This window comes from Hyaena hyaena, unplaced genomic scaffold (assembly GCF_003009895.1).
Source record: "Hyaena hyaena isolate Hyena2069 unplaced genomic scaffold, ASM300989v1 scaffold_473, whole genome shotgun sequence".
Lineage (NCBI taxonomy): Eukaryota > Metazoa > Chordata > Mammalia > Carnivora > Hyaenidae > Hyaena > Hyaena hyaena.
In genome coordinates, this window is record NW_024081105.1 from 122,009 (window position 1) to 138,649 (window position 16,641).

Consider the following 16,641-nt stretch of genomic DNA (forward strand, 5'->3'; position numbering starts at 1 on the left):
CATTGTCTCTAATTTATTGAGAAAGTAAATTTAAGAATTTTCCCTAGGCTGTATTTCTGACTTCCTAGAAGAAATTGGAAAAGTCATTTACTTTTCTGTGCATTTCAACCACACTATTTGTCAAGAGGAGGAATATTCATCTTTCTCTCCCAGGTACTTGGCTTAATTTATATTAGTGTAGAACTTTTCATTTTATATCATATTTCATATAAAAATATCAACCTTTTATTTCATCTTCTTGTACTTCCTGTCAAATGCTTCCCTGTTTTATTTCATAGTAACATCCTTAGGATCAGTGCCACTGTGATCTGTGAAAAAATAGCTTTCAAGACTGTATATCAATAGACTACCTTTTTTGTTTGTTTGTTTATTTTGTTTTTCAGTCAGGAAATGTGAATGAAATGTATATATTTCAGACATTACATATATTATAGCATTTCAGATGTCTCTAAGACTTATTGGGAAAAGAGGTAAAACGTCACATATAGATTTAAAACTTTATTTTCAAATAACTAGGCTCAAATATTATTGTTTACCATTCCTGCGGATCTTAAAATTTTCTTTAACAAACTTCAAAGAGCAGTACCTTAGAATATATTCTTGTAAAGAATAATGCACTTTTTAAATTCTAAGTGGAATAAAGTTGACATATATATTTGCTATTTCACTTTAATGTTGGACAAACTATAAATGATTACAATTTGGAGCACCACTACTACTCAATAATTTGGACAATAAACTATAAGCAATATGTGCTTATAAGTCAGAGTAATCATACATTTACACAAACACACAATCTAAGACATCGTTTTACCTCAGGTTATAAAAGTATAAATATGTACATTTAAATTTCCTTTTTACCACAAAGATATTTTGTATGTTATTTGTGCCACAGGATAACACAGTAACAACTTTTTTCTAATAAACAAAATAACATAGAGTTAACTATTCACTCAAAAGGTAGACTGTAAATCCTAGTATTCATAGCTTTTGCTTATCTTCTTTAAAGTTAAGGCTTTCCATAAGTACTTACAATTCCAAATTGAGGGAGAAATGTATATATCAGGAGTTTAATATAGTATGCATTATTTTAGTGATAAAAGTATATCTTTTTCTGTTCATAGTTACATTTCAAAGTAATGCTTAGTAAAAAAAAAAAAATGACAGTATGATGAAACACACTCTTGTAAAAATACATGATCTACTCTTAGTTCTAAAACAAATGTCAAACCATAACTAACAAATTATACAAAAATAATCACTTTAGCTTCCAGCATCTGATATAGTGACATACCTAGTATCTGATAATAAGGAATACTAAATAAATCCAATATCTAAAAAACTTACACAATGAGTTAGTGAATATTTTTGACTGGGGCAATTGACTCACCCTTAGTAAGATTATAATGCTTCAGACTACATTCAGTATTTGCATCTTATGTATAATGATTCATAAACCAAGATCACATTTTTTTGTTTGTTTTAGGCCCAGAGGTCATATAGAAGGTACTCCCCATGAGGCTATAGATATGAGTTGAAGGCCAGGTGACAATGAAGTACAATCAAGTGCCATGGGAGTTTGGGCCACCTGTTTGTACAATTTGGTGGAGTCTTAGGACCTGATAGAGCCTGATTTGATACATACCACTTACACCTGATTATGGAGTCCTGTGGCACAACTTGATTTTATGATTTACTGGATCAGATAATACCCAGTTCACTAAGGAATGTTGAGGGGAAATGCCTATTTACGTGGCTCCCCATCATCAGGTATTTACACTCTATAAGGACACAATGTAAAACCATTTTTCTTTCAATTCTTAGATACCCGACTATGATTTTCCTATTGGCCTTACCAGAGATCCTATACTCTGCTGGTAACTGTACAAACTGAACACAAAAAGGATCGGAGAGGCCCAATAAGGCATGATTAGTGAAATGCCCTGTGCTGCAGACTGTACTATCACAAGGACTTAATGGATCTGATCCCCACTCAAAAGCAGTAGCCTATGGGCTTTCTAAGAATTGGTTCAAGCAACACACACACGTCATAAATGTTACCTCTATAAACTGAAGGGATTCAACAGCTATTGAGCTTCTTTCTGAGGTATTGGCTTCTTTTTTTTTTTTAATATTTTTTAAATTTATTTCTAGGGGAGAAAGAGAGAGACAGCGTGAGCAAGGGAGGGTCAGAGAGAGAGGGAGATACAGACTCCGAAATAGGCTCCAGGCTTTTTGAGTTGGCAGTCAGCACAGAGCCCGCCGTGGGGCTCGAACCCACGAACCGAGAGATCATGACCTAAGCGAAAGTCGGACGCTTAACCGACTAAGCCACCCAGGTGCCCCCTGAGGTATTGGCTTCTTAAATTTTCTCTGGGATTTTCCTCCCCACCTTCTGGCAGACTAATTGTCTTAAGTTACATAGACCTTTGCTATTTTTTGCTTACAAGTGCCAACCAGCATGATGTCACCAACTGAATGCAGCAGCATGTGGTGTGTAATATCAAAAGGTAAAGAAAACAGTGAGATGAGTTATGACAGGGAGCTATAGAACTATGATAGCCCTGAGCATAAACAGTGAAGTTGTACTGATGTCTTATAATGGAAGAATACAAAGCTTCTGCTGGGATATTCTATTTGATAAGGGGAAAAAAGGCATTTGTATAACAGGAGACAAAGGTTTAGTTGATCGAGTCCACTAAAGATAAACTAACCATCACAGCAAGTGGAGCTGAAAGTTGACACCTGATAAAAATAACAATAAAATACACTCATTTATCAATATCTGTTTTCCTTTAAAAGTCAAGTAGAAAAATACAGAGAACCTGAAAGGAAGGACTTTTTTACATTTTCATGTCTTTGAGTGTAGTAATGATATTTGTAATCAATTATGTTATATTGCTTTTGGTTTATGATTTTGTTAGGACAGAAAAGTTCCAAGATCTTCCACTTTTCCCTTTTTGCTTGTATTAAACCTCTGTCTCTGGTTCAGGGGACTCACATAAAAACAGTTTGCCAACTGTGTACTGAAGAACAGAGAAATAGCATAATGTATATTTGTGGGCACATTGAGGCAGATTCGGGTAAACCTCTTCACTTGTAATTGATCACTTGGGCTATTTATTAAATCATTTCCTCTCTGCTCCAAATTGGCCTGTCAATACCTGCTCTGAAATATGGACAGAATTTCTGTAGGGATCACTCCTTCCTTTATACGGAGCACAGTGTTAAGCCCTCTTAGGAAAGGGCACTGGAGGGATATTCCAGGTGGAGGGCATTGTTTAAAACTTTTGATTATTATAAATCCATTCAAACGTTTCCCTCTCCAAGTATTAATCCTTCTATGCTATAAAGAAGGAATTCTAAAGCTATCTTTATGCAAGCTATTTTTCCATCTAGGCTCATGCCATTCAATCAGTCTATTAGAAACACTTCTGTGGCAGGAACAAACTCAGTGAATTTACACACTGAGAAGACAAATTTTGTCAAACTGTATACCTTCTTCCATGAGATAATGTCTTAGAATTTTTTTCTCACATCATTACTTAGGTTCTGGCAATATAAATAGTAAAAACCTTACAGTTCCTTTTAGAGATATGCTATCTCCTTCCAAGAAAGGTTTTGTCTTCTAATTGGATGCTTTAGTTATTTTACCCTAGTTATCTAGATCTAGGTTGGTATAGGTGCAAGGAGAGGTAGTGGGGTGGGTCTTAGCAAAAGTTGGAATCTGTGTGTAGGTCAAATGTCCCTTTTTGAAATTTTATAGTTTCTACGGGTAAAGGGAATTTGGTCTCCTCTGAAGAAGATGGTATTGGCTGGGAAGGTAGGCACATGGGTTAAGGAGATTTAATATAGGAATAGGGATGTTTCCTCTTTCCTAACTCCTTGCCTTTCATAAGAACGTCATTGCAGCCAACTGAAAGTTACAGATATTTCACTACCACCTTCTTTTTCTATCCAAGTCCTAGATGTAGTAAGACTCTTACTAAGTTGAAATCAAGTTACATATGGAATTTTAAATTTCCATTTATGATCCTCTGCTTTGTGAAAACATTTCAAATACCTAAGTTCTATCAGGAAAGACTCAAATAGGAATACATAGGTTTATACTATGTATTTCAAATAAGAAATATTCAATACGGAATTGATATGATTCAAACTACTGGGAAGAATAGTCAGAGAGGCTATTTCTAACTTCAGCTTTTGGACACTTGTAGGAATCACAAGGAGACAATGACTAATGATGACAGTTGCTTTCAACACCAAAGTAGATAACTATTAGAAAGATGCCTAAAAGCCAACAATTGCTTTATTGCCTGTCCACAGAAGCCAAAAGAAAAATAGTTTCTCATTCAATGTTACTTTCAAAATTTTATACGAGCACTTTTTATTAGCAACATTTAACCTGAAGCTTGATTTTTTTTAAAGGAGTCTAAGAAATAAAGATTCAAGGATTTCAGTCTTTGTAGTAGGAGGGAAAGAATATATGGACAGAAGGATAATATCTGGTGCAGACAAGCATTGCTTGCTGTTTTCAGCAGATGATGTTTTAGTCTGTTTGGGCTGTTACAATAAAATGCCATGGAATGGATGGCTTATAAGCAACAGAAATTTACACCCCACATTTCTGGAGGCTGAAAAGTTTGAAGTTAAGGCACTGGAAGATTTGGTATGTAGTGAGAAACAAGTTCCTAGTTCATTAACATCCATCTTCTCACTGTATCCTCCCATGGTGAAAGGAATGAAGGACTTCTCTGGGGTTTCTTTTAGAAGGACACTAATCCCATTTGTGACAGCTCCACCATCATGATCTGATCATCTCCAATAGCTCCCAACTGAAAATACTATCATGCTGTGAATTAGGTTTCCACATGGGAAGAGAAAAGGAGATTGAGGTTAAGAATCTGGCAACATTTAAAGGTTGGGGAAAGAGGAGAATCCAGCAAATGAAGCTAAACAGAAATACTCAGTGAGGGGTAGGTATACAATCTAAAATTCAAGTGAAAAGAAAAAAAATAAAGGTGAGTCACTGAAGACAGAGAACAACTGCATCAAACACTGCTAATAGGGCATGTCAGATAAGGACTGAAAATTTGACTATTTAACTTAGCAATAGAAGGATGGATATTCAATTTGACACAACAATCAGCTGGATGTATACTCATGAATCACAGAATATAATTTCATGGAGTCACATCACTGTTATCAGTGGGACTAATGAAGTATGAACCATGTGTGAGAAAACAAAGAAAACAAACCTGGGATCTTTTTGATGGTCCTAATAGCTTGAAACCTGGAAATTACCAGCTAATATTCACTTCCTCTAAAAGGGTGGTTACCTAACCAGCATGGAGCAATATATATATTGATGGAACAGCCAAAACTAAGGAGAGTCTTTCTAAAATACCTCTTGCTGATAAACGGCAGAAGGTAGGAGAAATACAAGCACTTACTGCAATGGACTCGTTCTCAGTGATCTTAGAAATATCAGAGGAAGATCTCTTTAAGAAAAACAAAACTAAAGACATTATTTAGGGTGGATTCAAACCTGAACGAAGAGTCCCAGGTGAAGTCAAGAGACGTTTGGATACCACTAAGAGGTGTGAGTGGAGACCCAGGGACAAAGCTCAGAAGAACTGGGTGGGTCATAAAGGGGACAAAGGTTGATAAATAGTTGGTAGGATATAACATATGAACATATAAATATAATTTAGTTTATAATATTATTAAGATACCAAATGTTTTAGGATCCTGAATCTTAATATGGAGATTTAACTATTTATATTCTGCATGTCTAGTATTATATTGTTACATATTATGAAAAATATATTGAGTATTTGGCTCTGTACCAATTTAATTATTAATAAGTATAATTTTACTTCTTCCTAAAGCCACTGACATTCAACCAAAAATCCATTGTCAACTATGTGTGATGAAATCACAGACTATTCCCACAGTGACCATGTTCTTGAGATTCTAAACATAAGGATAGAAAAATGTCTTCTCACATCATCAGAAGATAATGGATGGACCGAAATATAAAATTTTATAACTTTCATTCCTTAACTCAATTCCTTTGTAATAAAGATACAATCTTTTATAATACAGAAAGTTTGGAAGAGGCTGCTTCTATTTCCAGCTCTGTAATATATGAATTGCAAATAAATGGGATAATTTAAACAGTGACTACCATTGATTACTATCAAGAGAGCATTTTGCAATTCATAAATCCTAGTGAAACCTATTTTGCAACTTGTCATCTTTTGTAAATCACCATTTTCTTTGTAAAAAATAGATGTTGGAAATACAAAACAGCAAAGCATATTTTAACCTCTCTAAATGTGGGATAAATTGTGCTTTTCTATTTGAAGTAGATAAAAAGAATATTTATCAAATATAACTTAGTTGTAGCTACAGGACATTCAAGCATACTTCCTAAATAAGACTGCCATTGATTTGGACAGATTAAATGAAAATAAATCATGACTAAATATAATTATCTAGTTTTGGCATGATTAAATACTTTTGAGTTGTGATTTATTTAGCTTACATAACTAGGTATTTTTCTTTGTAAACAGATTTTGGTGATCTCAATCTAACTGGAACAATTTACTATCCTCTCTCTCTTTGCCAAGAGAAAATGAAGGAAAACTAACTTGATCGCTTACTACAGGGGAAACCCTCCTCTGGAAAATAATATACATAACACAAAAATGTTAGTAGGCTCCAAGTTTAAGTATTAAAGAAAGTATTAAAGAAACCAATGAGTACTTTACACAATAATACAATTCATGGTTGGTAAAGAAAATAGAGTTATCTAGCTGCTTCTTGACACTACACTGAACCTCAAAATAAATGTCTGTGCTTAAAAGATAAATGAGTGTTTGAAAAATAAAATGTAATATTAAAGAAACTACCATGCTTCCATTTGGCATCTTTTTGTGAACACATAAAGACAGATAAAGACAATCTGACACTATTCAGTCTTGACCATGGTTTCTGGGGTAGACTTAGATAATTAATACTGATGCTAGTACTGAATCTCAGGATTATTATAGAAAATAACACAATCAGGCAGACAAATATGAAACAAAAATAGAGATAAGATTCAGAAATCAGGATATTGCCTAGTGACCAAGGATGAAGAAATTGAAGATAATTTCTTAAAAAGAAGGAAGAAGAGCTATTTAGAAAATAAAATAAAGTGAGGAGTATCTACAAGGAGACATTATAATGACTTTAAAAGTTATTACCTTTGAGGACCCTGGGTAATTTTTACTTTAGTAATAGCCTTCAAAATTCAAATTCTATATTATATGCCCCTGAGACACTGTCTCAAAGACTCAAAAGTAAAAATATGGACATGGAAAGCCAGCCAACCTCACTCCATTTTCAAGCTACTCTATAATTTGAGAAGAGGACATCAGAACACTGAATGACAGCCACAATGGACCTGGGATTCAGGGTGAAAGACAGCATAATAAATGAAGAGATATTTAACAGTGTAACATTCTGATTTTCTCTTTATAAGAAAAAGAGAGAAGAGAGTGAGAGAGAGAGCAAGGCTGATCTCTGTGTAGTAGAGACAGAGTCTGACATATGGGTTGCATATTCCATCATAAAGGTACATAAAAAGAATAATTAGAGGCAATATTGAAGCCCCACATGGCACACCCTTTTAGCCATGAGAAATTATGCCCCTCCCACATGCAGAATGTGTTCACCCTCGGGACTCCCTGCCCACTCAGTAATCACGTCATAAGATTCAAAGTCCAAGATGTTCCCAACTATATCAGAACAAATATGACTCTTCTTAATCAGATGTACCCATGGATAAGCATGTTATCTTCCCTCCCTTATCACACATTCCACAAAAAAAATGTTAAAACATAGGCAGGAAAAGTGCAAAAAAAATCTGTTATTCAACAAGAAGAAGAATGATAGACATATATATATAGCAGTCACTGATTCTTAGCAATTTTGAAATCATTCTGAGTAAGAATTGATAGGTCCCCCTAAAATGGGAATAAGGGATTTTTTTTTTAATTAGGTCCTGATTCTGCTCCATTGTCTCTCTGTTGTTCTCTAAGAGTTTTTCTGCTATTGGGACGCCTGGGTGGCTTAGTCGGTTAAGCATCCGACTTTCGCTTAGGTTATGATCTCACGGTGTGTGGGTTCGAGCCCTGCGTCGGGCTCTGTGCTGACTGCCAGCTCAGAGCCTGGAGCCTGTTTCAGTCTGTGAATCCCTCTCTCTCTGACCTTCCTCTGCTCACGCTGTCTCTCTCTCTCTCCTAGAAATAAATAAAACATTAAAAAAAAAAGAGTTTTTCTGCTATTATCTTTGGTCACCTACAAAGAGAACATTGGACAATGTTGTGTTTGATGGCAGATAAATATTTTGAGCCTGCTTTCTGCCTCTTAAGCATTGAGATTCCAGAGAACATGTCATATCTAAAAAAATTCAGTTATCTATTAAGTCAAATGCAGATAACTTAGCCAATAAAGCATTCTCAGAGCAGTATTTTTGTAAGCAGTATGAGTTTTCTGTGTATTTGATGCTAGTTAGTCCATTACACAAAAACTATATCTAATATGCTTTTATACACATGCTTCTTTTTAGACATAACCTTAAAAAATGAGGCTACTCTAGAATGATGTAGAGTCCTTCTTACAGTCCTTCCCCACTCTCCCTCCTCCCCCCCCCCGCCCAGTTAAAGAGACCAATAGAGGGGCGCCTGGGTGGCTTAGTCGGTTAAGCGTCCGACTTTCGCTTAGGTCATGATCTCGTGGTTCGTGGGTTCGAGCCCCGCGTCGGGCTCTGTGCTGACTGCCAGCTCAGAGCCTGGAGCCTGTTTCAGTCTGTGACTCCCTCTCTCTCTGACCCTCCCCTGCTCACGCTGTCTCTCTCTCTCTCTCTCCTAGAAATAAATAAAAAAAAAAACCAACAACAACAACAACAAAAAAAAATAAAGAGACCAATAGAGACTCCTTTATGTGAGCCACAGAGTTTACCTGGAAACCACAGAATACTGGGTAGCACCTTAGAATTGGTCTAAGATCACATGCTATAATTGAATTTGAAGGCTCTTTACTCAGTACATAGTCTAAATATGAGAAGTAATTTAATTTTCTTTTCTCAAAATAATACTGTTCTTGTTGTATTATGTCACATGAGGCTAAAAAGAAACAATTCATTCTCACATATCTTACCTGAATGCCATGTCTCTGTTGACATTATATTACATACATATTCAGCCTTTCGAGTTATTGTAGGTTTAATTTACCAAAGGTTTCACAACGCAATAATAAAGACCAACATTTTTTTTAGTCCCCTGGAATACCTTCTTCACCACTTCTCCAGCATCCATTCATTATGTGCTTCTAATGACAATGGCATGTTACAGACTTTTTGTTATAGCTGTACCTCAACTTCAAGTATCATATCTTAAATGTCAATAATTGCTGTGTATAAAATAACTCCTAAATTAAGTGGCTGAAAATAACAGTATGTATTCATACTTATGCAGTCAACAAAGTCAATGACGGAGACTGGGGTCAGGTGGACATCTCCAGACTCAGAGGTACATTCACCCACATATCTGTTCGTCAGCTTGGAGAAAGCCATTCTCAGTCATGGCTGAAGTGGCTTAACTGAGGCTTCTTTGTTTTGTATGTCGTATTCTCCTCCTGACATCAGCAGCATTGCCCAAGTGAGTAGTCCCAATGGCATGTATAAATAAGTACAAGTCAAGTGAAAACAACTCGAGTTTTGGAAGCAAAAGTCAAGAAAATACTGAACATCTTTAGCGCAAAGAACTTCAGTCACACGTACAGATGCAAAGACAGCTGAACAATGAAGCAAAATCACAATCTACTGAACACAGATTTATATAAATCTTTGAGTTTTCTTTTCTCTAAAATATTGCTCAAAGAAGTATTCCTGCTTGGAGTTTCTGTTTCCCTATATTCTATTGTAAAATTAGTATTAACATCACAATTTTTTAAGTACAATAATATCCTTTTATTTTCAATAAAGTTTTTCTGACTTCCCCATTTAGATATTACATTTTATCTTACTAATCTTTATATAATTTTATTCTATACATATTATTTCATTCATAATATGAATGTATTCTTTAGGGCTTTGTACTATCTCCATTTATATTAATTTCTTCAAACTCAGCACTTATTTCAAGTTGTTAAGAAAAGTATATCATAACCATCCTTGTATCACCTAAGAGTGTTGCATATAATATTTTCCTTATGGTTATTCAATATACTTAATTTAGTTATTAAATGACACCAGTTAATAAGTCAATAATATCTCTGTTCTTAAACTATTAATTTGCTTCAACTTTTAAAATTTAGGTGGTTTGCCTAGATACTAAAATATTCCTTACATAAAAATTATACTATTTTCTGTATAAATTTATTTAATGTTGAAAAATTAATATTGAAAACTTATTTAAATAATGAGTTTTATTAATATTATTCTGATGGAAAGTTTACATGACTTTGAAACTTCACCTCTGAACTGCCTTACATGACTTGGAAAAAAAGATTTCTAAAAACCATTACACAATTCATTGCCTTATAGCTAACATGACATTTATAAACCAATTCAAATGAAGAATTACTATTGTAAGAATTTCATTTTGGTATCTAACCGTGTAAAAAATCATTTTAATCATAGAGTCTACTTTTCATACATCTAGCAACCACATTATATTTAATCTAGTAACAATTTTAAACATCTGATGTTTGACTCATGTGCTAGAGCAAACAAATAATTGTTAGCAAATATATGCTGAGTGATCAAAAATATACAGTTTTAGATAAAAAAGAGGTGCAAGACAGTACATTAACATAAGTATCTGTTGGCAACCATTAACGAATGCATATCGCCGCTCAATATAGAAGTGCTAGTAATTTATCTGGCAGCCATACTCTTCCTTTAGATTGCATGCTATTAAATGTGATGTTTTTTGAGCTGAAAGAATTTGCTTTTTTATTACCAAGTTTATATTATGTGTCATTATTTTATATTCTGATAACATGATTCTCTCATCTTAGATTAAGTTTCAACAGCAATTTAAAATAACTAATATAAACTCTGGAGCAAATCACTATTAAAGAAAAAAAAGGAAACCACAGTGTTATTTGATGCTGAATTTAATTTAAAGAATCCATTTAATCAGCAAGAAATATTTACCGAGTAGTGTATTTTTTTTATGTCAAAATTAATCTTTATCATGTTGGATTAGTAGCCATTAAGCTACACTTGAAATATTCATCTTCTTAACATGAACATGGTTGTTTATGCAGATTATATTACAAAATCACATTAAATTGCTTGGTTAAAAGTAATTTTGCATTCTGTATCTAATCACTTATGACTCAGTCTTGACTCAATCAATTAATTAAATATTTTTGAGTTATTGCTACATATTGGATTATGTGCCTCTGTGAAGTTTACATATAAGACATGGTTTCTGCTGTCAAATTTCTTATGATTATAAACACACGAACCTATACTATTAGGCACTGAGAAAAAATTATAAATAGTGTCTTAAAAATATAGACGGCAGAGAGACCTTTTTCTCCTATAATGTATGCAGCTTTTCTTCTCTTAACAGGACTAGACAAATAGTAGATAGGTTCAAATATCATATAAAGTTCTTATTTTTATTTAATTGTCAAATGGTCAAATGATTTCTTGCAACAATAACTTACTTAAGGGCGCCTGGGTGGCTCAGTCAGTTAAGTGTTCGACTTCAGCTCAGGTTATGATCTCACAGTTTGTGGGTTCGAGCCCTGCGTCAGGCTCTGTGCTGACAGCTAGCTCAGAGCCTGGAGCCTATTTCAGATTCTGTGTCTCCCTCTCTCTCTGACCCTCCCTTGCTCATGCTGTCTCTCTCTCTCAGGAATAAATAAAACATTAAAAATTTAAAAAAAACAATAACTTTCTTAATAGTTCTGTGATTGTACTGATCAGAGAACGCTTTCTGAAAAGAAAGGTGAGGATGTATTAACATAGATGGAAGCGTAATACAACAAAATATCAGAGTAAACATTACTCATTAGGTGTTATAGACAAGGAAGATCTTGGTTTATATAAAGGTGGCTGTGGTAGACAGACCCTGAAGTGGTTCCCATGAGATCCAAGTCTTGGTATTCATGTCCTTGTGATATCTTGTCTCCTTAGGCATGGGTGGCACCTGAGATTTGCTTCTACTCAACAGCATACCACAAATATGATAGGATGCATGTGTTGATCAAGATAATTATTTTATATAAGAGTGTCAACCATACTGTTAGAAGATACTATTTCCCTTCCCTTGCTGGCTCTTAACGCTCAAGCTTTTATGTTGTGTAGTGTCTATGGAAAGGATCATAAGGCAGGAAGCTGAGGGTGGCTTCCAGCCAATAGCTAGAAAGAAACAGGTCTTCATCTCAGTATCCTGAAAGGAACTGAATGTTGCCAACAACCACATGAGCTTGGAAGATCTTCCCTTGTCAAGTCTCATATAAGACCACTTAGCCTACTCAACACTTGGAGTTCAGCCTTGTTAGACCTTAAAGCAGAGGACCTAAATTAAGCTATGCACTAACTGTGGACTCACTGAAACTGTAAGATAAACAAGTGTTAGTTATTTTAAGCTACTAAGTCTATGGTAGTATTTTCACACAGCAACTGATGACAAATACAGTAACTAAAGATTTGAACCTTTTAAATGGAAAGCTTATGGTAGAAACATGAGAAAAATGATAGACTGTTTGCTGCTTAGAATTCTCTTAAAACGTAGAAGGCTATAAATACCAGTATTTTTGAACATTTTCCTGTTAGCACTGTGAGTGAAAGAGGTGGTAGCATGGCCATTAAATATTATGTTAAAAATAAGAGTCAGATAAGGTAATTGGAAACAGTTTCAGCATGAATATGAAAAAGAAACCAGAATTTAAGAAAATGCCAAACAGAGGGTCTCCAGGTAGCTCAGTCAGTTAAGCAACTGACTCTTGGTTTCAGCTCAGGTCATGATCTCACGGTTCATGAGCTCGAGTCCTGTATTGAACTCTGCACTGACAGCACTTAGCTTGGAATTCTCTCTCTCTCTCTCTCTCTCTCTCTCTCTCTCTCAGCCCCTCCCCTGCTCTCTCCCTCTCTCTTAAAAATAAATAAACTTAAAAAAATAGAAACTGCTAAAGAGGCTTGTAAAGCGATTTAAAGACAAAGTATGATAGCCTATGTTAGTCTAGAGGCAACAATAAAAATAAACAAGAAGTAAGTTGCTATAGTACATTTTAGAGGTTGTTTGTATAAATGGGGAAAAAAAGGATATGATACAAATTATGAAACTATATTGAAAAATCTGCTTTCAGACATGGATTTTTTTTTTTAAAGGAGAGCAAAATAAAGAGAAACTGAATGGATTTGTCAGGAGAAAGATTTGAAAGGAGAATAAGATGTGTTACTTTTTAAATATTACCTTTGAGATATTAGAAGGGTAACTTAAGAAATGATATATGAAGAGTCTTAAAATAATAAAAGTAAAGTTGAAACTGAAGGAATGTATATCACCATTATTAGAATTGAGGTCCTAATATGGAAGTTGATATAGTAAGGTAAAAGAAGAAGGGAAAAGAAAATCCCCCAAAAGAGAAAGGGACAGGAAACACAGGGCTGAGCTTAAGGTAATCAGGGGTAGAGACATTATTTTGACACCTTCACCAACTAAAGAATATAATATTCCCCTTTCTTTTAATTCTTACAATTTTTGTGGGTTTTTTTTAAATTTTATTTTTTATTTATTTCTGAGAGAGAGTGAGAGAGAGACAGCATGAGCAGGGGAGGGTCAGAGAGAGAGGGAAATACAGAATCTGAAACAGGCTCCAGGCTCTGAGCTAGCTGTCAGCACAGAGCCCGACGCGGGGCTTGAACCCACAAACCATGAGATCATGACCTGAGCTGAAGTCAGACCCGACTGAGCCACCCAGCCTCCCCAGTGTGTGTTTTTTTTTTCATGGAAAATATTCTTCTGTGACCCATCTTCTATACTGAATAGTTATTTAGAAAGTGGAATTATGTTGGAGGCCGGCTCCGGCAGGTCCAGGGGTCCCTGAAGGATGGCCGGTGTCGGCGAGAGAGAGAGTGAGAGAGCCCCGAGATCCTTTCTGATCACCAGGCAGGCATCTCGGTCCTGTCGGTTTTGGTGTCTCTATTTATAGGTTAAATGATAACATGACATAAGAAAAAGGAATTTTTACAATGGATAACTCTTTGTGATAAGATGCTTTGGAAAGTGTACAGAAGCAGGTTTTACAGAAATATTCTTGCAGAACTATTCCAATTATAGTGAGGTTAAGTAAATCTTATAACTAAACAATTAACAGGGTATTCTTAGTAAAAGACAGGATACATATTTGTTCTAAGTTAATAATGCTAAGGTTAGGTCACGTATAGATGGGCTAAGAGTCATTCCGTCTGGCTCTCAAGAGGACGAATGTTTTTGAGCTGGTTAATGAGTTGCTTGTGGAAACCTGTTTGATGTTGAATGTGTGAACACCATGGAGGCCCTAAATGTGTCAGCCTTTTATTTGTGGGTTATGTTTTAGCTACTCTTATCTATCCTCATCCCAGCCACCTGTAAGGGAAGGTGTTTGCAGAAAGTAGGCCTTGGGGAAGGGACTGCCATACATCACCAGTTAGAAGAAGGTGTAAGTATTAACTTAAGTTCTGCCCTTATCTATTCCTTAACTCTAAATTAGGCTCTTTGTCTCGGGGCCAGGCTCAATTGTAACTCTTGTGTTCTTAACCCCTTTTATTATCTAAGTCTTGGATCTGCAAGGCCCATAGGAAGAGCCTTTGACAATCATCCACAGAGCTTTTATCTAAAATATATTTTGTAAAAGCAGGAATATGCTTTTCTTTATGAGGTATCTGTGTTCAGAATATTGGTCTGATCTGGAATACTGTGAGTCCGGGTCAATACCAGCAGGCTTATTTCCAACATGAGCCAGTAGTAGCCGAAAGAGATATCAGTTTTCATTTCTCATGGCAGGAGCTGTGCAAACACTGTCATTTGCTTGCTGTGACTGTCATCCAGAGAGGCCAGTGCGGCTCCCAGCAGAATTAATTATATTAAATACAATTTCATGAATTTCAATTTTTGCATTGTATTCAACATAAACAAATCAATATATTCTAACAATATTAATGTTATGAACTGAATTGTGCCCCTCCCCCAAATTCATATGTTAAAATCTTAATCCCCAATACAGAATGTGACTATATTTGGAATTACGGTCTTTAATGTTTTTTCTTTAATTTATTTGAGAGAGAGAGAGACAGCGTGTGAGCAGGGGAGAGAGACAGAGAATCTTAAGCAGGTTCTATGGTCAGCACAGAGCTTGATGTGGGATTTGATCCCCTGACGCTGGGATCATGAACTGAGCCAAAATCAAGAGTCAGATATTTAACCTATTGAGCCATCCAGGCACCCCTGGAATTAAGGTCTTTAAAAAAGCATTTAAGGTTAAATGGCTTCAAAGGAAATGGATCTTAATTCAATACAACCAGTGGTCTTATAAGAAGAGGAGATTTTGACACAAATACACACAGAGGGAAGAGCATGTAAAAACACTCGAAGAAGACATGCATCTACAAACCAGAAAGAGAGACCCCCTACAAGAAACTGATGCTGCTTACATCTTGATCTTGGAGTTTCAGCTTCCATAAATGTGAGGAAATACAATTCTGTTGTTCTATTCAGTCTGTGATACTTAATTAGGTAATCCTAAAAACTAATATAATCTACAGTCAATAAAACAATAAAATAATTGTTTAAAATTTATTATAGAATACGAAACTTTAAAGAATACTCCAAATTATAAAGAAATGTAGTTGCAATGTGATTTGCTTCTGAAGAACTATTCCCATGCCTCCTATTCTGACAAACAAGAAAACAGGAGAAAAACATTTTCAAAAATATTACATAAGCATTAAGTTACAAATTTCAAATCTGGTTTCCAGAAGATAAATTTTCAGAGATGGAGTAAATATTGAGACTATCTGGATACTCACTTATATGAGATATCTAAAATGGTCAAATTCATAGAAGCAGAAAGTAGAATCATGGTGGCCAGGAGCTAGGTGAGGAGGGAAATGGGGAGTTGCTGTCCAAGGGGTCTAGTGTTTCAGTTACACAAGGTAAGTTCTAGAGATCTGCTATAAAACACTGTGCTTCTAGTTAGCACACTGTACTCTACACTTAGAAATTGTAGAAGGCAGATCTTAACATAATTGTTCTCTTCACTATATACATATGATATTATGATATATATGTGTATATATATATCATCATATTAGCAGCACCAAAGGCCAGGAAGTATGCAGAAATACAAGTGTCAGAGGCGTAGTGTTTTGCCTTTTCAAATTCCCAACTGTTATTCTAGAATCCTTTTGTCTCCTGCTTCTCTGCCAGCAAGGACAGTGAGGATTTAAACTCAAGAGTCATCACTGAGTCTTGACAAGTAATTCTGAATCCTGGCAAGTAAATGAACAGGAAATTGGCTTCTGTACTATATGAAAGAAACTTTCATGCTTTTGTAAGTTTCAGTTGCACTCTTTCTCCAGATACTTAT

General features: G+C 35.2%; 1 protein-coding gene across 1 annotated transcript in view; it reads right to left on the minus strand.

The window, feature by feature from the left end:
- Window positions 1-2,709: 2,709 nt before the first annotated feature.
- LOC120246583 overlaps window positions 2,710-16,641 on the minus strand; it is a 207,714-nt gene continuing 193,782 nt past the window's right edge. The window contains exon 4 of the mRNA XM_039254219.1: window positions 2,710-2,745. Coding sequence (XP_039110150.1) covers window positions 2,710-2,745 — 36 coding nt within the window. The remainder of the gene's footprint in view (window positions 2,746-16,641) is intronic.